This window comes from Cyrtonyx montezumae, unplaced genomic scaffold (genome assembly GCF_038088225.1).
Source record: "Cyrtonyx montezumae isolate F1298 unplaced genomic scaffold, pur_monq_1.0 scaffold_18, whole genome shotgun sequence".
Classification (NCBI taxonomy): Eukaryota; Metazoa; Chordata; class Aves; order Galliformes; family Odontophoridae; genus Cyrtonyx; species Cyrtonyx montezumae.
In genome coordinates this window covers 15,966,395-15,987,283 of record NW_027071914.1, presented here as the reverse complement: position 1 = coordinate 15,987,283, position 20,889 = coordinate 15,966,395, and the positions used below count along the sequence as shown (strand labels likewise).

Sequence of the window (20,889 nt, the reverse complement as noted above, 5' to 3'; positions counted from 1 at the left end):
TGGGCATAGTGGGGCGGGCTGGGGTTGAGCTTGGGGATCTCAGAGGTCTTTTCCAACCTGAAGGATTCGGTGATCCTGTAGTTCTGGTAGTCTTGAGAGCTGTTGGGTTTGTATTGGACAGTCTGAAAAACTGATGGTGTAAGGCTTTGCCTGGTGAGCTGGAAGGACAGAGAAGAGTAAAATTTACTGTAGTCTTGGGGCATAGAATTCCAAGACAGCAGTCCGTGTACTCATTAGTGGGAGTCCTTCTGCTGCAGTCCCGCGGTCCTTCTCACAGCCTGGGAGCCAGTATCCTTCACTAGTGGCTGGAAAATTCCAGCTCCTCACCCTCGTGTCTCGGTGTTCCGTGCTGGTGCTGCCTGCTGCGAGCCAAGGAGAGGGATGATAGAATTACGCTTGATCTAGGAAATGGCTCAGAACCAGCAGAGGAGATTCCTGCTGCCTCTGTGGACACGGCTCCTCTGCAGCACGTGGTGCTGGGGAAGCAGGCAGTGGGAGCTGTGGGCTCCTGCTGACTCAGGCAGCAGCGTGGTCACAGCCACACGGCTTAATGGAGATTATCCCTGAGTCTGAAGGTAGCAAAGACCTGTGTGTAGCCAGGTCCACGCTGGCTGTGGTTGCCTGTTCCTCGCATCATGACGTATGTATTAATGCCCATGTGATTTTTCACTACTTGGAGGAGAAGCCAATGTGAATATGTCCATACGCATTTATTTCTTTTGAGTTGTAAATTGCAGTGCTGTGGGACCCTCTTTTGTTTTTAAACACAAAAGCTGAGTTCTTCCATGGCTGATTTCAAGAACCTGGATCTAGAAGGAAGCATGAAATATCACGAGGTAGAGCACAAGAGCCAGAAATGCTGTGCATATCATTGTATAATGGCTATGCTGGACTGCTGTCCTCTGTAATTTAGCTATTTACAAGGAACAAAATTCAGAAAGGCAAAATTCTGGCTACAGGATCAAAGGGCTTGATGAAATGACACTGCATTTGTTGGATTTTCTGTTTTAATAAGGTTGGATATAGAGATAATGCAGAAAGAAGAGTGTATGAAAGAGCTGTGGTAATTGATCCTTCTGGTGTTCTGTGTTTTAATTACAGCTGGCCTTTGCCAGAGTTCGACCCAAGTCAGATCCGACTGATTGTGTACCAGGACTGCGAGAGGAGAGGACGGAATGTCTTGTTTGACTCCAGTGCTAAAAGGAAAATAGAGGATGTTTCTGTGTCGGTGAGTATTGTGCTCATTTACATGGCTATGTTCTGTAGCTTTCAACGTAAGGTTGATAAAGCACAGAAGTTCTGTTTTAGCCACGTGAACATTTAAACTTCGGTGACATGCAGAGCTATTTTTAAATGCCTGTGAAGCTGCAAATTATTCAGGCTTCAGTGACTTCACTCTTAGCAGTCTTAAGTGCCATGGCGATCTTTTTAGTTGTGAGCTCTTCTACTTTCTGCCCTTTCAGAGAGCATGATTTCCCCCCCCAGGGCTGCAGCTGGCAGTGCTGGGAGGCCGAGGCAGGGCACACTGATGTTTATTGACAGCCTTTTATGACACGGATGCTTTCTGCAGCGGGATCTGCTTTCTGAGTCAGAAAGTCCTCCTAGTCCCTGTCCTCTCATGTCCTGGTTGGTTGGCCTTTGCCAGCTGTTGTTTCCACTCTTTGCTGACAGCTCTTTCACACAAAGTTACTTGAAAACTTTTTTTTTTTCTGGCATAGTCTGCATGGTAATCTATTAATTGAAACTGTAATGGATGCAGTCAGATGAGGATGCTTCCTTCTAAGGACTCTGGCCAGAAGATTAATTTCTAGCCACAGCACTATTGTAAGTGGTTGTGTGAAGTTGGACAACTTCACTGCTTTGAACTTCCGTTTCACCATCTCTGCAAACATTTGCCAAGCATTTTAAGTTATGCAAGCAGAAAGCACTGTGTCAACTGAAATTTCTGATCGCAGCTGCTTTTACCCCTAGGACCTACTCAGTTCCACAAGCAGGAGTACACAAAAGAAAGTGTTACCTGCAAGGCCTGGCTTTCATGTTGCGTGTCGGAACACAGCCAGAAGGTTCACCCAGCTTTGTGAACACCCCCAGCCCTTTGCTGAGTGCTGCCAGCCTGATGCTTCCCATCAGCATCCTGAATGCTTCATCCTTCCACGCCTCCTAACCTCTGGGAGCCCCATCTGTGCCATCAGGCGCCAACTTCCAGGCTGCCCATTGCCTCTGCTAGCACACCTGGGGCTGTGAATCAAGATCCCATTTCCTAGTTTGAGAATAGATCAGGTGAAGCAAATTTAACAAATGTTGAATGGAGCACAAGCCCCTTTTTAAATTTTACTTCTTGGAAGAGCTTTATTCACGTGTAAGTTCCTATTCTTCCTGGCAGGAAAACGGCTTTTGAAAAACAAGATCTTTAAAGAGATTTATTGGGATGAATTGCTGGCTTTGCTTATTACTATTTCTTCATTACTGTGAACAACACTTGCATGGTATGAACCCTCTTGCCTTATTTCAATTGATTTCTTGAAAGCCTCTTTCAGATAGATCTCTGCTTTTATAGCAAGATTGCACACTTCATTGTTTTGGTTTATTTCACAAAGACAGTTGACTCTGGCAGCTCAGTAGCAACAGAACAAACAACTGATAATTAAGCCAGTGCTGTTCCAAAGCATTCCATGGGGAGTGGTATGGAACAGTAAAACTGGCACTAACTAACAGTATAACTAATACTGTGCCATTCCACTCTTTATTTTCTTCACGGAGTGAAGGAGGGATGGGAATAAGCTGTATTCACTGTCACTGCAAAATGAAAATGTGTTTTTGAAATGTACTTCACCTATCTGTGGTAAGTTGATGGACTTCTCTGTGTGTGTGTCATTAAAAGCCTTTTAAAGATAATATATTGAAAATATTTGCTTGCCTTGGTGCCTGTCTTCTGCAGCACTCATGCAGTGTCATGTCAGGCAAAACTTTATTCTTGAAACACTGCAGAAGCAGAAACATTACTCAAGTGAGAACGTGCACCAGAGTCCTGGGCTCAGCTTCTTGCATGCTGGGTACAGGCTTGTGCAGTTAGCAGCCTGGCCGTTTTCAAGGGATTGCACTGTTTATTTTTCTTGTTCTTTATCATGATTTTCATTCGCAAAGACACACGCTGCCTATACAGAGCCAGATCTTGGCACTAAGCACATTCCAAGGCACTCTTGCCCTTTTGCAGCAAGACGTGTGTGGGCTGGGTGCTCTCCCTCGTGAAAGGCTATCTGTTAACAGCCTCACAAAGGCCAGCACTTTCTGCATCTTCTCCCCCTGCCCTCAGTTCCTTACGTGGTTTTTACCTCTGCATTTACAAGAGCATCAAGAGGAAGTTCGTGAGGTGCCCAGCAGTAGCCTGGGCTGCTGGTTGTGCATCCAGCCAAGTGCACCCAGCCACGTGCAGAGCCATTTTGCTTGATGGTGCTCTTCAATTCCTGTTTTCTGTTGTTTCCAAGATGCGTAACGATTGTCTGAAAGCCATTTTGGTTTGAGTTGTATGCCTGCAGCATCATCAGGTACACCTGGCTATATTCGGTGTTTTGTGTATCTAAGCTCAGTGCACGTCAGGAGTTGTGTGCAGAGGACCAAGGCTGAACATGGCTCTGTCATGTGAATTTCATAAGGGAAGGTATGGTTATAAAATTCAAGGAGCATTAGAGCAAACTTTCCAGAGACAAAAGTATAAAGGCCTGAAACAGGAGGCTTCAACATTTTGTGGAGTAAAACTGCAGAGCTTGTGCTCATACCAAGCGAGGTTTTGCTCAGTAAAGCATTCTGGGTTCATGTTATCTGTGATGGGCATGTGATTATAACACAGATAAGGACTGGATATGAAATCAGCTTCTTGTCTTCAGTAACACTAAATATCAGGTAAACAGGAATTTTGGGATAACTTTTTGTGCAGAGGTGGACAGAAAGCTGCTGAGACACTTCTAGTATTGCAATAGCAATATTTAATAGTGCTGAAAGGTTGTCATTTTGCTGAATTTTAGTTCTAAACTCTACATATCGTGGATGAAATGTCCTGCTTCCCAGGACTTGAGGACTGGACATTGAATAGTGGATTCAGTGCTTCCCAGCGGGCTCGTTGCCTGCACGTTCCTGTTTTGAGGACACTGACCCACGGGTGCCCGTGCTTTGTGCACTGCAGGGAGTGACGTGTGCCCCAGGTCCTGACAGAGTTAAGCTCTGCGAGGCAGCCTGGGGACTTGGCACCGGGGATGTTGGCCGAGGGCTGTGCACATTGCCACTGCCGGCAGCTGTGGGCACTGGGCGTGTGTGAGGGAGGCTGAGATTCCCCTTTTTGAGCCCTATACCTTTTTTGGTGCTAAGCAGAAGAGGTTCTTCTCTGCCTTTTCAGGGGACGGCTGCAGTGGTGCAGTGCCTCAGCAGCTGTCTCTGCTTCACAGGGTCAGGGTATCCCATTGGCCCTTTGACACTGGATCATGAGTAGGTGTCTCAGGACAGGCCTTCGTGTGGCAGCTGTGCGTGTGGCAGAGGTGGCCATTGCTGACGCCTTTGCTGAACAGCCTCAGCCCACCCGCAGACACGTATGTCCCGTGGAGTTGCTCAGCCCGGTGCGTAGCAGAGCACTGGGTCAGATCCGCTGTGTCCCCTCAGCAATTACTTCAGAGCTCCTTCCTCCTCACAGCCTTGTGTCCGGAGGGACGGCATGTTTTGCTGTGCAGGTGAAGCGCTGTGCCTGTGCTCTGGCAGCTGGTCTCGTTGCTCTGCTCCTTCTGGCAGCACAGGGCTCAGCCGGGCCCACCTGCACGGCGATGTAAGGCAGTGTTCCAGCCCCGGTGTGTGTGAGCACAGGTACTCCCCAAGCTCTGCACGGCAGCCCAAGTGTGACGCGCAGCTCCTGTTTGCTTTCAGGGTGCAGGCCTCGAGCGGCCGAGCCAGCCCTGAGCTCTGAGCCTTCTCTCTGCGTTTCCTGACCTTGCCTCAGTGCTTGGTTTCCCAACCCTGACACCGGTTTGCTCTAACCTTTGTGAAGACTGCTCTTGTGCTGCACCACAGTGCTGCTCTCTGTGCAGTTATGTCATATTCACGGTGCAGAGGCCAGCTGGGCTGCACAGGGATGGTGCTGCAAGGGAGAAGGGGGAGGAAAGGGGAGAAACTGGGAGGGAAGCTTTGCCTCCAACCGAGTGAGTTCAGTTTCTAGCTGTCTGGGTTAACTGCTTGTCTTCCTTTTGTGTTGTCCGTGACAAGGAAGCATTTATTGCTGGGGACTGCAGAAAGGTGTTGGTTGGCTGTAGGAAGCAGAATGATTTCCTCAGTGAAAAGAAGAGCCCAGAGGAAGGTGTGGAGGAGAAGAATGGGAAGAGGGCAGTGTCTTGCTTCCAGCACCCAGAGACAGAAGACAGTTTTCAAGATCTGTGATTTTTTTGGAAGAAATTGAAGAGACAGAGAGGACCAGGGGTACCCAGAGATCTAGAGGTGCAACCTTAAAAAAGAGCATAGGCTTAGAGGTGGGGAGCAAAAAGGTCACCTTTGCCATGTAACCTCGTCGTCTTTATTTTTGGGATAATTTAACTGAAAGGTCATAGGATATTTGATCTCCTACTGTGGCAGTTTCTTTCACTCTGAATGTCATATTTATCCCAAAGTAAAAAAATGGCATGCTGTTTGAAACAAGCTGGGATTAGCCGCGTGCAATATACTACAGTGCTGGATAAATGTTGAGCAGCAAATTGCTCGGAGGGATTAGTAATCGGATAGTGGCCCTTTTGCTTCTAGGTGAGTTGTGTGAAATCGAGACTCTGGTCTCTATCTGGCACGCAGTGGACAGGTTTCCAGTGGGACAGGGCCAGCAGATAAAGGCACCAGCAGAAAGCAGCTCAGACCCAGCCCTCCTTTCCAGCTCTGCCTGTCCTGTGCACTGGCGCAGGGACAGGAGAACACTGGTGAGGTGGCAGTGGCTTGACTTCTTACTTTTTCCACTTTCCTGTGGGTAACAGAGGAACTTGGCTGCTCTGGAAATCAAGTGAGAAAGTAGCTCTTGACATCTGCCTTTAAGAGAGAGAGCTGGATTTTTACAGCAGCGCTGTAAGGGAAGGAGAAGTGCCCACTCCTAGACAGATGTATGTATTAATTACACATTCAGCCCAACGCATACTAAAAAAGCAAAAGAGTTATCCATTTTGGGGTAATTGTTCAGCTTTGTGTTCTACCCTTTGCTTAATAACCTGCTACGGAGCTCCCAAATAATGGCGACATTATTTGAAGGCAGATTTCTCCATATCCACCACCACAGTGATATTTGAGCACCGGCTGCTACAGAGAGGTAGGAGAGTGTAAAACATACGATGACATTTCCTTCTGTCACTCACAGCCCCTAACACACACACGCTGGCAGCCTGGCGTTAGTTCAGTGCACTAGGCTCCTCTTGACTGTCTTGTTATCCCCAAAGCTAAACTTGCACAGTGGAAATTCCTCCCCCTGTGCATAGCACTGTGTGCGTGCTCTTTCCACTTACTGAGGAATTTGTAGACCTGCTGGCAAACAGTTAAAAGTTTTTGCTGATAGAGGTGGAGAAAAGAGATTCCAGGCGCAGAAACCTGCCTTGTGCCCTGTTTTACTACAAAGGCCATCTGCTGTATGTTTCCTTCAGGACTACCTGGGAGGTCTCTGTGTCTTCCAGCAGATTATGACCTCTAATGTACGAACTGTGCCTGTCTGAAAGCCTTCAGAGCTGGGCAGCATCAGCAGAGAGCTGGCAGAGGAGGAACAGAAAGCAGCGTGGCAGTGCCCGCAGCAGCCAGCAGCTCTGTGCCTAAGGAGTGCTTTATTGCAACTGCGCGTGCAAGCCGTGCAATTCAGAAGTAATTTTGTTAGTGTTTTACTTTTGGAATTCCGCCTTGTGTATGCTTGGGATGTTCTGCTGGAATGCAGGCAATCCCACTCCTTTGTTGCACGCTATCCGGAGCTTGGGTGCATCTAAAATTGCACTGACCTTTCGTAGTTAGTAACTGCGGAGGAGAGGGACATTGCAGGTGCTTGATCTCATTGACCAACAGGTTTTTCTTAAGCACATGGGACGTTTTTAACAGTGCAACAACCATGGTTTGTTGATATTCTGCATTTCAGGAGGGATTTGGGGTGCAGGGCTCTGAAAAGCTGGGTATCTGAAGGATCCTGGCCTCCTTTACTGGCTTCTTACAGGAGTCTTGGTTCATTAACTACCACTGTAAAGACCGAATGACCATTTTCCTCCTTCCCTATTTAAATTAGGCAGCTGCTGTCTCAAGATGCCAGGCTCCCTGGTGGATCTGGGGAGAGCTGCTCTGCTGAAAAATTCAGGAGGGGAAAAATGAATTTAAAGTCAGTAATTTGCATACTCAGCCTATTCTTTTCATGCACAGAAAATGTTGCACTCGCAGAAATGCATTTACTGGCTTTACAGTCTGAAGGAAGCTCGGTTGTAATAGTAGATTTTAGAGGGAACTTTCAACATCTGATGAAAAATGCAAGCTGAAATGTGGTTTGCCTGCAAAAGCTGCTGTAACCCTGTGGATTTTATGTGGTTTCATCACATGATGCTTGCCTAGCCTGGGACATTGTTGTTTGTGTCAGAGATAAAATGCAATTCTAGTTCACGAGTTCCTACTGAAGTCATATGATTATCATTCACATGTTCCAGCCATTGTGCACTGTGCTCGAGCTGCAGATATGAGGCATTAGCAAATCCACATATTGCATGAATTCAGTGTACTCACCGCTGTGTTGTAACGAGAGGACACTACTGTGGGAGGGTGTACAAGTCAGAAAAGCACAGGACTCATTCTGGTGCACGCTTCCTTCCCCTCTGCCACGGAATTAGTGATTTGTCTGCACGTTTCTCCTTAAGGCTGTGTGTGGCAGCAGCTCAGTAGTTGGAGTGGCCCTGCAGAGCTCAGTGAGCCCCAACATCTTCATTGCTTTGCCTAAATCTGCCCATGGATTGGCCCAAATAAAAACCACGCAGTGGGAAAAAAACAAAACACCACAACAACCTGCACAGCCCCGGGGTAGAGGCACGGGATCCCCAGTGCCGTCCTTCCAGCAGTGTGGGCAGGCTGCTCGTGTGCAGCTGTGGATGATCACAGAGCAGAAGTGCCCAGTTAGCACCCTCCAGATGTGGGTATTTCACCCCTTTCCCTATTCTGCCTTTTCCTTTTAAGTCGTTTTGTAGCTATTAAAGATTGAACCGTGCTTATGTTCTCACCTGAAGTGGGAGCTCGTGATGTGAGCCTGTGAGTCCGGAGATGAAGCTACGCCATGGAATGGCACTTTGCATTTCCATCTGTTCTTTGAACCTTGCTTCCAGTTCTCTTTGCTCCCAGCTTGCTCTCGCTGCTCTGCTGATTGAGTAGGAAATGTTAATTGTGAGAGTCTTAGGGCAGTTAGTACGTAACGTGAAGCAGTGCAGACTATTTCTGTCTCAGTGCTGCACACCAACAAATGTAAATAATCCCAACCTCGTGTGGGTGTTGTGGAGTTTAATGAGCACACGGAAAGTCCGTTGAGATCTTTCGGTGCAGAGGGTTGTTGCCTCGTACCTGGATGGCATTTATTGACATGTGTGCTGATTCTGCTGAGGTTGCTGGGATTTGAAGGTGAAATCACAAATGTTTTTGAACCGGATGGTGGTGGAGCATCTCCAGTCTAGTACTGGGGATACTGGGTGCGTAGGGTCCCTGCAGAGAGCATCTGAGCCCACCTTTGGTTGCAGCCCTGTTGGAGCCCTCCTAACTCCCTTTCTGCTATGCTTCCTGAACAGCATATCACAGATTGTCCCTTGGATCATTTCCCCATCCTTTTGTGAAATTTCTCTGGCCTTTCTGTAACAGCAGCTGTGGTTTTCAGTCCTGTCTGTGCTCAGCCTCACAGTGCACTCACAGTAAAAGCAAAAGGAACATGTCACCTCTGTGCTGCTGCTCCGAATGCCCGTGGGTACGGCTGGGAGAGCTGCAGAGTAGCTCCTCTTCTCTTTACTTCACCCTGGAACGTGAATCCCTGCTGAAGTCTGGGCTGTTTGGCTTGATCACTCCTGGTTTGTGTGCTTCTGTACACTGTGAGCTGCCCATCACTGCAGTCTGCACAGCACTGTTGTGGTCCAGGCTGTGCATGTCACTGCCGTGCCAGCTCTGTCCCAGTGGGCAGTGGCAGCACAGTGATGGCACAGGGAGCCCCTCGTGTCCTCTGCATCCTTCATGGCCGTCCTTCCTCCTGAGCCTGGGCCTAAAAAAGAGCCTGGTAGAGCTTCCAAGATGAGTGTCTGCTTAGGAGGGTGGAGTTGGAGTGAGCTGCTGGCTCCTGGCTCGTTAGGAGTAAAACAGCTCAGCCTGCTTTCCTCCAGCCAGGCTGCAAGAGATGTAATAAATGTTCTGTTAAACCATTTCCTGGGCCATGAGTCGTTCTGCTGTTAAAGGTCTTACCTGAACAGGTAAGTGGAGTGCTGCTAATTGGTGGTTTCATGGCTGTGGGCCTTACTGTGGTACATATCTGCATTTCAGAAACTCTGCAGCGATGCTCAGGTGCGAGTGTTTGGGAAGTGCTGCCAGCTGAAGCCTGGAGGAGATAGCTCTTCTTCTTTGGATAGTTCAATCAATTCATCCTCCTCGTTCTCCGATGCAAAAGAGCAATGCCCAAAATATCAGGTGAGTCACCCTTCCTTTTTGTGGTGTAACTGTCAAATGCATACAACAGGTGAGGTACAACAGGTGAAACACGTAACGCTGGTGATGGGGAGAAGTTTCCAATCAAAACCAGACTTTGCTTCTGAGTGATTCATGTTAAATTCTGAAGCTTCGAGTTTGAACTAGTTCAAAACCAACCAGCTGGGGCTCTCAGGATGGGTGCTGAGTAGCAGAAGCTTCTCCAAAGCATTTCTTCTGTCTTATGACCTGAAGGTAACACTCGTTCAGTGTGATCACACTTGGCACACGTATCCTCTCTTGATAAAAACATGGTAGTTCATTTTACTTGGTAGCTAAATGCCAGGGAAGCACCACAGAAATACTCTGCCTGTGGGGACAGTCTGTGTAACAACTTTATAACGAGGGATTCAGCACACTTGAGTTACATTTTACATAAGAGATTTTGGCCATGAGAGTAGCTAGAGTCATCTGACACGGATATATTTCTGTCATCTCCCCTTCCATGGATCACAAGTGTTTTATATTAAGCCACCCTAAAATAGAACTAAGCCCTTCCACTCTTTGTAATGAAGTAATTGTGTGTTTGAGGGAAGCTGCTATCTCTGCGCCGTGTTCTGAAGTACAGTACTACTGATGTCTTAATCTACCGTAGATATAAATGAAGAACCTTTCAGTGCTGACTTTCCTCCTGTCACGTTGGCTTGTGCTATATTTGGCGAGCTGCATATTCCTGTTTTCTCTTTCTCATCACACTCTTTTCCACAGCTTCAGTGAGGTGAAGGCTGAACGTCTGCTTTCCATTCCTGCCTTCCTGGAAGGGCATTTTGCTGTGGTTAGCAGCTTCCTTGCAGCACAGAATAACCTCCCTTGGGTATTGTCTGCCCAAGACAAATGATGTCCCCCCCCAGTCCTGAAATTCTCTCTCCTACTGAGCAGCCTCTGTGCAAACAGTGGTCAACGTTATTAAAGGAAATTAGTTTTCATGGTTAGCATGGTGGTATATTTTAAAGTGGTGGATACTTTTCCCTTTGAAGTCCTCGTTTCTTCATGTACATCACCTAGTCAGTGTCTTACCAAAGTGATGTATGCCCATGTCTGGCTCAGGAAGCGTGCAAGAAACTTGCAGCTTGACTTGGTTTTCCACTGAGTCCTTACAGCATTCCCTGTACTCCTTTCACGCTTCCTCAGCAGGTGAGCAGAGCTCCATAAATATCAGAGTTCCTTACTGCCCTATAAAACCTGCATCACCATTTGTTATGTGCTTGAAAGGGTCCTAGCAGGTTTGTGCAGGCATCAGCCAGCCTTGCTGTTTCCTATTTCTCACTGCTCTGCTCTGTGGCCTCGGAAGCTGCTGAATGTGCTCTTCTGTTGCTTTTTTGAAGGTATAAATGGAAGTCCAAACAAGTGCATATCAGACTTTTTCTATAGTTCTTGGTTTGCCCGTTTCAGTACACGTTGAAATTCAGATGGGCATTTTTAATGGTTCTTTGCAAAGCACACTGTTGTTCTGATGTTACCTCTTCTTTGCCCGTCAGTCTGTGTTGTCAGGGCTGAAACTTGATTTGTTGATCGTGACGTCTGATATTTACCTATAGCATCATTAGTGGGTATACGTGCTCAGCTATTGACAGGACATTCTGTACAGGAGATATTAAGAGCTTGAAGTGTTACATTCAGAAATGTCATTTCCAAATAATGAACGTTTTACAGCCTCTCGTATGCTTACGTGCAATAAGAAACACGTGTCAGTATTTTATGACCTTTCATTCAGAGGAATGCTTGTAAATATGTCCTAGGGAATTGGTTTGTGTCCAGGCTGCCGGTGCTGGGGGAGGGGCCCTTTTTGCCAGATGCTCCTTGGCTATTTTTCATTTGAGTTTTTAATATTTAACCCCTTACCTCAGTTGACTGCACTCTACTTTGGTCTCGAGTGACCTTTATTTTGCAGGATTAAAGGCAAAGAGTTGAGCTGCAGCAGCGTTCCTTATGAAATGCATGAAATATCTGCACCTTCTTATGCAAAGTGAAGTTACCATCATGAAGTGCAGGTGAAATGGCAGACTGAAGGTGCCCAGTGCCACGCTGCATGCCTTCAGCACTGCTTGTCCCTGTCCATCAGGGAAAAGGGAAATCCCTGTAATTAGATCTGAAAGCAGCTGATTTTCATTCGCTTTCTCAAATTTGGTTTCTTGTCAAGGAAAATCAATAAGTTATTTTAAAGGGTTTCTTTCCTCCTGTTTAAAATTAGATTTGCACAGTAGCAGGAAGTTGAAACCAAAAGTGACCATCAAGGGCTTGACATTTGTTCAGAAGTTCTTCAGTTGTGGATCTGCAGCGCATTTAAAAGCAGCAGCCGTGATGTATTTGGCAGTGGTAACTGCAGTGTTCTTAGGGTGGGATTTGGTGATGCTGACAGACCACCATCTCCCAGAGGTATTACTGTTGACGTTTCTCCTTCCTTGGAGCTCCTGAGCTGTGACAACTGGTTTTAATGTTTAATTTTCCCATCCTACCTCCAGCTCACCCAGGCTGGTAGGCAGTGTGAGATCTTGGGGAGAAGAGCTGGACGTTTCTGTGCCCTGTCATGTGGACACTAGCAAACATTGCAATTCCATCCTCATTTTTATAGCTGTGATTGCTATTGTAGTTGCCCCCTATCTTTCTTGCACTGATAGCAGATTTCAGAGGTTAATAGTATGGCTGTTAACATACTGCCATCTTAATTGAGAGTGCTTGAGCAGAGCTGGAAGCCCCGAAGTGCTACAAGTGTGCTGCTTTGGCTGATGAGCATTTCCTTGTTCTTGTCCTTGTTCTGAGGGCTGGTGTGAGTAGCAGCATCGAGTGGTCACTTCCATATCACGCCTCGTTCCTGGTGGGAGCCCGAGGTGTGGACACCCTGTCCTTGGTTGTGCTCTGAGCTCGCTGCCTGACGCTGGGCAAAATAGTTTGATGCATCCCAAGTCTATTTAGGAATCAGAGTGAGGATCCTGCGTGTTCAGGGCTCAGATAAGGGATACGGACATACAGCACTGAGTAATTTCCAAACACGAGGTTATCTCCATGCCTGCTTTTAGCATCCTTTCTATGGAAGAATTACTTGGAGGAAGTGTTCTGACTTGCCACACACCTCAGGTTCCTGTGAGCTGTTTGAGCACTGTGAGTGATCGCAATATTTTGAATTACTCAGGGCAAGATAGAAACGGAGAGCCACTCCTCATATGGTGCCAGCCTAGAAAAGAAACAGCCCTGGATAAGGGGTTGGTAATCTCCAACACTGAAACTATGATGACTGTCATCGGAGCAGTCCTGGGCAGCTGATTGCCCCGAGTAATGTTTAATGTTAATGATTTTAGTGGTTTACTGCACAGCCAATTTGAAGATGTCTTTCTTTGCTGGCGTTGCCTTTACTGAACTGTTCAGCTCTGTGTGTTTGACAGTTTGAGATGTTGCGTGTTTATCTTTTAAATAAGGACTATTTTCCTTAGGTGGGCATGGCCTTAAGTAGATGTGTTGCTTCTAAACAAGTGGATTTCTATTTTTTTTTTGCAGGGTTCTCGCTGCTCCTCAGATGCTAACATGCTTGGAGAGATGATGTTTGGCTCTGTGGCCATGAGCTATAAGGGCTCCACACTGAAGATCCACCAGATCCGGTACGATCCTTCTTTTTTACCACCAGACTTGTCAGAAGATGTAATCCTTAGTGCTGATTCAAAATGAATGTCACAAATGTTGGATAAAAGGAATTGCTGAGTTTGCTTTAAAGTTATTCTGGTATCACTTTGGACACAGAGGGCTGTTGCGTTGTGTTTAGAGCTGTAAGTTATAATCTGGAAGGGCATGAAATGGAAATGAAAGGTCAGTGTTGGCACTGCTTCTGGCTGACATCTTCCTTTCTGTCCTCTAGCTCACCTCCTCAGCTCATGCTCAGCAAGGTTTTCACAGCTCGCACTGGAAGCAGCATCTACGGCAGCCTGAATACGTGAGTCCTGTAGAGATGGTTTCTGTTGCATATAGGCAGATCTGGCTTTGAACTGTTCAGCATTTAATTTTGTACGTGTTAATTGCCTGCGTTCTCCTCTTGTCCATTCTATTTGAGCCTTAATATAGTGACACTGTGTTTTACTGAAATACAAATCACTGTTTTTGTTGTGTGTTTTATTTTCTGGGTCTTTTAGGTTGCAGGACAGTCTTGAGTTCATTAATCAAGAGAGCAATACATTAAAGCCCGACCACAGTACAATTATGAACGGACTTCTTGGGAATATAGGTAATTACAAACAGATCTTACTTCTTTAACTGAGTAATCACAGGTTCTACAGTATGAAAGTCAAAGTAGAATCAAGTGCAGGAATAGGAAAGCTGAGATATTAACAGAAAATTAATGTTAATGTGGAAAAGAGGCGAAGAAATTAGAAAGTCCAAAGAATTATCAGTGGTTTAACTATATGCAGCTGTATGTGTGTGCATAAAGCTCCATGGAGAAATATGAAATGTATCTAAATTGAAATAGAGAGAATGTTGGGAAATAACGTGTGGAGCATTGTGAGCACTGTGTCTCAGATCAGGCAGCATTGATTCTGCCTGCCTTAGTTCCCCAGTTTTATTTTTGTTAACCACTTCCATTCCATTCTGAACACACTTGAACACATGTGGCTGCATATTCCACACCAGGTTAACCTTGCACAGTTGCACTTCAGTTTTTGATCAGATTAGACAGCTTGTTTCTTTGATCTTGGAAGCTAAGCAGTCTTGAAGAGCCATCTGGAGTCTGTGACTCTCAGCATTTGTGGAAGTGCTGTGGGTCAGGGCTCTGTGGGCAGTAGGTAACAATTACTGACTTTTGCCAATGTGAAATCTGACAGTAAAGGTACTGTACTTCACTGCTCAGCTGGGAGTGCATCTTGCTTTTCCCTTGGTTTAGATCATTTGCTTTCCAAACAAGATGTCTTTTATGGTAGGTTGAACGAGGGATTTCTTTTTACACTTGCTTTCCAGAATATTGCTGTCTGTAAAATACACTTTTCTGAGGTTGGAAGTATGGAGTGAACTTGATGTCTGTTAGTGGGTTTCTGTCTCTTACCTGGTCCTGATTCCTGTTGGGTGCAAGTGTCTGCTTCCCTCCCCCCCACTGACCTCAAAGCACGGTGTAGTCTTATTGAAGCTGGGCATCACTTAAATGCTCTCCAAGCTGAAGAGCTGCTATACCTCATTAAATCATTCCAATCTTTCATTTATAAGGGAAGCTGCTTCCTGAATTTTCTAAGCTAGGCAAGTTTTTGTAACAAATAATACATTTCTCTTCTTCGAATATTCATCTTCCTGAATATTAAACTTAATTTTTGACCAGTGCTCAAGTGAATGAGGCTCCCCATCCATGAGACAGGGGAACCCCACTCTAAGGTTTTGTTGTGGTTGGTGCTGGCAGGAGTGTTTGCTACGTCTCCTGATCTCTGGAGCTCCCAGGCACAGAGTGAATGCAATGCAGGAGCAGCCCGTGGCACCTGGGCACTGCGTGGGGGGAGGAGGTGCTGCAGGAGGGGGATGCCTGAAGTTGCTTTGCAGTTGAGCTGCACACATTGTCGTTCTGTTCTGTGATGTTTGTTTACAGTTCCTATTTCAGCACATGGGGAACCATGGGTAAAAGCAGGCAAAGAAGTTAATCTGTAACTGCAGCATTTCTAATAGCAGAGACTGCTTGTGAGTCACTGGCCCTTGCCAGCCTGCAGCAGGAGGAGGCTCTGTGTGTTTTGGTTGGGAACTATTTACAAGCTGCTTTTGTAGATGTGCTGGATAAAGAGGAAAACAGAAAGAAAAGCACTGCTCGTGTCCCTCCCTTTACTGAGGAATGAAGACCCGTGAGAATGGAAGGGAGCTTTGTTGAAGTGCAACCTTTGTGTTCTCTGTACTCAGTAAACCCTGAGCCATCAGCAGCTTCCAGGCTGGGAGAGGGGCTAGCAATTACCTTGTCAGAATATTGAGCTGTGTGTGCAGTAAATACGCTCCTTCCTTTGGATGCCTGCAGCCCATGGTGCTCCCAGTGTGGACCACTAAGGAGGCAGCTGACTTTGCAGCACTCAGGGCAGCTCCTTCAGCCTGGCATCTCCTCTTGGCTCCACCGAGAGCAGTGTCTGCCTGCTCCTCTCCTTCCTCAGACACACCACAGTGTGATGTCAAAACAAACATTGTCCTCCGCCATGAATCTCCTGTTTGTGATCAGCTTGGGCTCGGGGCCTGAATTCATGAATCGTTTTCAACTCAAGTGAAAATAAAAATTAAAACCAAAAAAAAGCCCACGGACAGAAGCCCCATCCTCGGTGTGGGAGGTGGTGTAAAGCTGGGCCTGTTATTTCAGTGCCACGAGCAGCGTGTGCTTGGGCTGCACGCCGTGCTCCCTGAGCCAGCACAATCCTTACGCGTAAGAGCTGTTCTCCTGCGAACATTACTCTGCGTTGATGTTGGCTTGTGTCTTCTCCCTGCCCTGGCCCCCTCCCTACGGACTGTTCTGCTTTACTAACCTCATTCTTTCATGTGTATTTTACGTTTTGCCATGTAGGTCTTTCACAGCTTTGCAGCCCCAGGCGGGCATTCTCTGAACAAGGTCCGCTCCGCCTGATCCGGAGCGCCTCTTTCTTTGCAGGTTTGCAGTGTGCTGTGTGCTGTGCTGTGTGCATAGTGTAGCTGCTGGGGCAGCCACGTGTGCGTTGGTAGCACAGCCCTGGAAATAAGACTCATGTATTTTAAATACGAGCAGACAGCAATCTCTGCTCTCGTACCTTTCTGGCTGCAGAGGACAGCAGAGATTCAGACAGCCCTCTGTGGGGCTGCGTGGTTGCGTTTTCTGTTCCGTAAACTCACTGGTTCGTGCAAGATTTCATCTTTTTGGAAATAATCTGTCGAGCTGTTTTCATCTGGATTCGCTTCCAACGAGCTCTAACAAAGCTAACCGACCTGGATGTCTCTTGCTTTTATGAGATGGGTCTTACTTCCATGGCTGAGTAGCTTCTGTTTCACAGGCGTATTTGTAAAATACACCACGTGTAGAGGCTGTTAAGCCTGATGCACTTTTGATCTTCTCTGTATGCAGACTCTGATTCTGGACAGCTTCTGGCTTTGTTGAACAACCAACGCACTGCTCGCAATTCAAAAGTATTTATTTTCTTCCAGACAGCATTGGGAAATCCTTTTAAAATCATATAATAGCTGGGAGAGCTGTTATAGGAATGAAACGTGGATTATTTTTTGTCTCTGCTCTGAGCTGAGTGGTGCACATCCTTTATGGAAAACTGTTGATGTAAAGAAACAGTGAACGTGAGCCTGATGCAGTTTGGACTAAAATAGAAGTATGGGCTTCAGGAAATGACATACGAGCTCTTCAAATCAGTGCTTTGGCTGCTCAGCGAAGCAGCCTTTCTTGGTGATGGCCTTGTGCAGTGCTGTTGATCTGAATTAATGAGCATGTTTTTGTTTCATTAATTACACGGAGATCGGCAAACAAGAAAGGAGCTGTATATTCCCCTGCTAATTGGTATTCCTTGTTTTACAGTTCACAGCAACCCTATGGATATGCCTGGGAGGGAGCAGAATGAGGACAGAGACAGCGGTATAGCAAGATCTGGTAATGTCAGTTCCATTAACCCTCTGAGTTCTGACAGCATTCATTCGTAGTGCTTTGGCGGGGGGGGGGTTGGACTCGACAGTCCCTAGAGGTCCCTTCCAACCCCCGTAACTGTGATAATCACTGGATGTTCATCTGTCTTGCTGCTGAAACATACAGACATCATAAAGTATGTTTTGATGCTGAAACGTGATCCTTTTTTTATTCCATGTGAGCGTTCACGGGTCCGCCGCCTTGGGCACTGAGGGTTTGTTTCATAGGAGCCCCGCGGAGCAGCGCGGTGTATTACAGCACGCTGCAGATAGGAAAGCCAAATTAAATATTGAAATGAGTCGGCGGCAGTTCCAAGCAGTGCTTGTTGTCATCTCCTTACCACACGGAGGAGGATATTAATGTTGAAGCATGAGCTTGCCTCCCCAGTGCCCCCCAGCCACTGCCATCCCCACCCCCAGGGATTGGGCACTTAGGGGTAGGGCTGGAAAGGCTTTCAAAGATGCACTTAGCATCGCTCCTTTCCACAAGGAATCTGTTTCCCAATACTCAGGGTTGATGAGCAAGGTGCAGCCTGCGTGTTGCTTATTATATAAAGCTGCAAGACTGTCCCACCCTTGCAGTGCTTGTAGAGCTCGCTCGTGTTGTTACAGACTGATGATTTTTAGATGAGAAGCATAGATAAGCAAAAGCGAAGGCACTTTGTGAGCAACACCAGCTGATATTCAGGGGCACAGTTGCTGATATGATTGACCAAATATCCTTTCTTCTGGAGAGATTAATACATACACGTATTTAATTCTTGCAGCATCCCTTAGCAGTCTGCTCATCACTCCGTTCCCATCTCCGGGCTCCTCCTTTAACAAAAGCTGTGCCAGCAGTTACCAGCGGCGTTGGCGGCGCAGCCAGACGACCAGCCTGGAGAACGGGGTCTTCCCTCGATGGTGAGCAGGCACTCATAGTGCTGGTTGCTTTCCTGCACTTTCCCACCCTTCCTTCTCAGCTGGTTCTGCCCTTGCGGATGCGTGTCCGTTCTTGCTGTTGCTTTCTGAGGTGTGTTGATAAAGGTGTATGTCAGGCAGGAGTTCAACTCCTGATCTTTGTAGTCTCCGTTTTGCACTATCTGGGAGACCAACATGTAAACCTGTAGGCCGTGCTTCTGAGGATGTGAAGCCCTAAAATCCTACTCAGAATGCAAATTCCTGGCAGAAGAGAGAGAGAGGGTACAAACGCTCTGAGTGTGGCTCCAGGTTCTCTGTCTGCAGGGTGGGCCGATGGCTGCTATTGAGGAATTGCAGTGGTTGTTATCCGTGGGGTTGATTTGACAGCACGTGCAAACAAAAGGCATTTGTTAAGTTAAATGTTCTGGAACTGAACCACGCAGGAAAGCCAAGGTATGACTTGAAGCCGTGGATTGTGTTAACTTTCTATTTTGTCCACGTCTCAAGGTCCATGGATGAAAGCTTTAACTTGTCAGATGACAGCTCTGGTCCCAGCCCAGGAATTGTTAGGAAGAAGAAAATAGCAATTGGAGTTATTTTCTCACTCTCGAGGGACGAAGATGAAAACAACAAATTCAACGAATTCTTCTTCTCACACTTTCCGCTTTTTGAGAGTCACATGAACAAACTGAAGAGTGCAATAGAGCAGGTAAACACAGCCCCTTCTGTTCCTCATGCTGCTCCTGCTCCGTGTTCCCCCTCATTTCATTTCCAACTCCTGTTACTCGTTTACAAAAGCGGGATCAGTTTGCTGCCTAGTACTGAGCCTGCACCAGCAAGGATCTGTGCTCCACGACATCTCTGATGGAGACAGAAATGCTGTGTTCCACTACAGAGTGCTGAAATGGCAGCAGGCCTTAGGCTCCCAGCAAGCCCTGCATCAGCAACGGGAGAGAGCTGCTTTGGAGGCCGCCCTTACCTCCCTGCTTCAGCTGTATCTGAGCACTGGGATAAGAGCTTTTATCTATTTTATCTTAAGCCCCTGATTCTGATACGTAGGAAACTCTCAAATATGTGGTTAGATTTGCTTCAAATCTCTCCTCTAGGAAATACTTTGTGGTTACTTTGCCACTGCAGTAAAAACTTTGACCCCTTTTAATGCCTTTAATGCTGAAAAGCACAGGAGAATGAGGCTGCAAAGGCGTGTGCCTCACCTATCTTCTCTCAGATAGGAAAGCTGGTGCCTGTACCATCATTTTATCACTTAAAGAAATGATTTGCATGACTAGTTGCAGGACAGATAAAGTCAAACACATGACTTTGTTTTCTGTGCTTCTGTAGCTATGTCTGCTGTTCCTTATCTGTTTAATGATTGTTTTCAAGGCTATGAAAATGAGTCGTAGATCAGCTGATGCCAGTCAGCGGAGTTTGGCGTATAACAGAATCGTTGATGCCCTCAATGAATTCAGGTGAGCAGTTTCTCATATCTTTTGTGGCTATTTCTTCAAAAGCTCTGAAGCAGTCTTGAAGGTCCTCTTCCTTAGTGCAGGATTTTCCAGACTTTGGAGCTGTTATCTCAAAAGGAAATGTTTTCTCTTCCAGAGACGTAGCATATAACGTCTGACGCCTCCTTTGGAGCTTCCATAGAGGCCCTGGAGATAGCAGCCATTCTGTTCTGTTTGTGGTTTTTGCTTTTGCCAAGGGTGCATATCCACAGGGGCTCAGTCTGAGCAGAGCAGAAGGGATTTCTGTGCTTTAGGTGATAATTTGCTCCCAGCAACCTCTTGTCTTGAGACCCATGGAGGGGTGAGCATTGGCAGCCCACTTTGGGCTCCTTTGATTGGTATTTCCTTGATGTGTGAGCAAAGCAGGACCTTCACCCCGCTCTGAATTCTGCTCTCTGAATGAGTTTCAGATAACCAGTTACTGGAAGGAGATCTTTCTGCTTCACTCAGAAAATTATGCTTCTGCCCTCTCTTGCTGTCAGTACTGCAGAGAGCCTCTCTCAGCAGTTCATGTACGTAGTAATGCAGCTCAGCACATCCCTGGCATTTAACTGTGTGTCCCTTCCATACTTTGAGGAATGGGGAGGGAAAGAAAATGAAATCCATCTGTTTCAAGTGATTCATCCCCTCTCACTGGGAGTGGCAGGGTGCTTCCTTTCACAGCCAGCAGAGAGCTCCTTTTTAAGGACATGACAGCAGGCAGTGTGCTGATGTTAAAACCAGAGGGCTGTGATGTTGGAGGTATGATACCCAGCAGGAAGGATCCTGAGGGCTCGCTCGTTTCTCTGCAGCTCATACTGGGCTGGGTGCAGTTTCAGGGGAAAGGCGCAGGGTACAGTTTTGATTTGTTTGTACCCTCCCCCAGGGAAGCTCAGGGGATGGGTTGGGCCGGGACAGGAGGAGCGGCAGAGCACGTGGATGGGGTGAGGCGTGCCAAGAGCGGAGCAGAGGGTGCACGAAACCTTTGTGAGCCTCAGATTCTGCCCAGAGGGATGAGACGAGTTCAGCAACTCCAAGCAGCACCGGCTTCCCTCTGCTCTGCTCTGCTCTGCCTGCCCTCCCCCTCCTCTCCCTGAGCAGTTTCTTCGTGTTCCCATTCCCAATAACAGCATCCCCCAGCTGCTTTCCACAAAACTTCCCCCAAAGCGTTTCCCCCCCAGCT

At 46.9% G+C, this 20,889-nt stretch overlaps 1 protein-coding gene across 4 annotated transcripts in view; it reads left to right on the top strand.

Annotated features, from left to right (window-relative positions):
- The window catches only part of FNIP1 (folliculin interacting protein 1), a 54,830-nt gene that overhangs the window by 22,347 nt on the left and 11,594 nt on the right, over positions 1-20,889 (top strand). For 3 of the 4 annotated variants that reach the window (XM_065734856.1, XM_065734858.1, XM_065734859.1), the window contains exons 2-11: positions 1,102-1,228; positions 9,532-9,675; positions 13,225-13,325; positions 13,580-13,654; positions 13,851-13,942; positions 16,229-16,312; positions 17,219-17,290; positions 18,090-18,225; positions 18,730-18,931; positions 19,606-19,691. In XM_065734856.1, coding sequence (XP_065590928.1) covers positions 1,102-1,228; positions 9,532-9,675; positions 13,225-13,325; positions 13,580-13,654; positions 13,851-13,942; positions 16,229-16,312; positions 17,219-17,290; positions 18,090-18,225; positions 18,730-18,931; positions 19,606-19,691 — 1,119 coding nt within the window. The remainder of the gene's footprint in view (positions 1-1,101; positions 1,229-9,531; positions 9,676-13,224; positions 13,326-13,579; positions 13,655-13,850; positions 13,943-16,228; positions 16,313-17,218; positions 17,291-18,089; positions 18,226-18,729; positions 18,932-19,605; positions 19,692-20,889) is intronic. The other variant, XM_065734860.1, reaches the window with a different exon arrangement.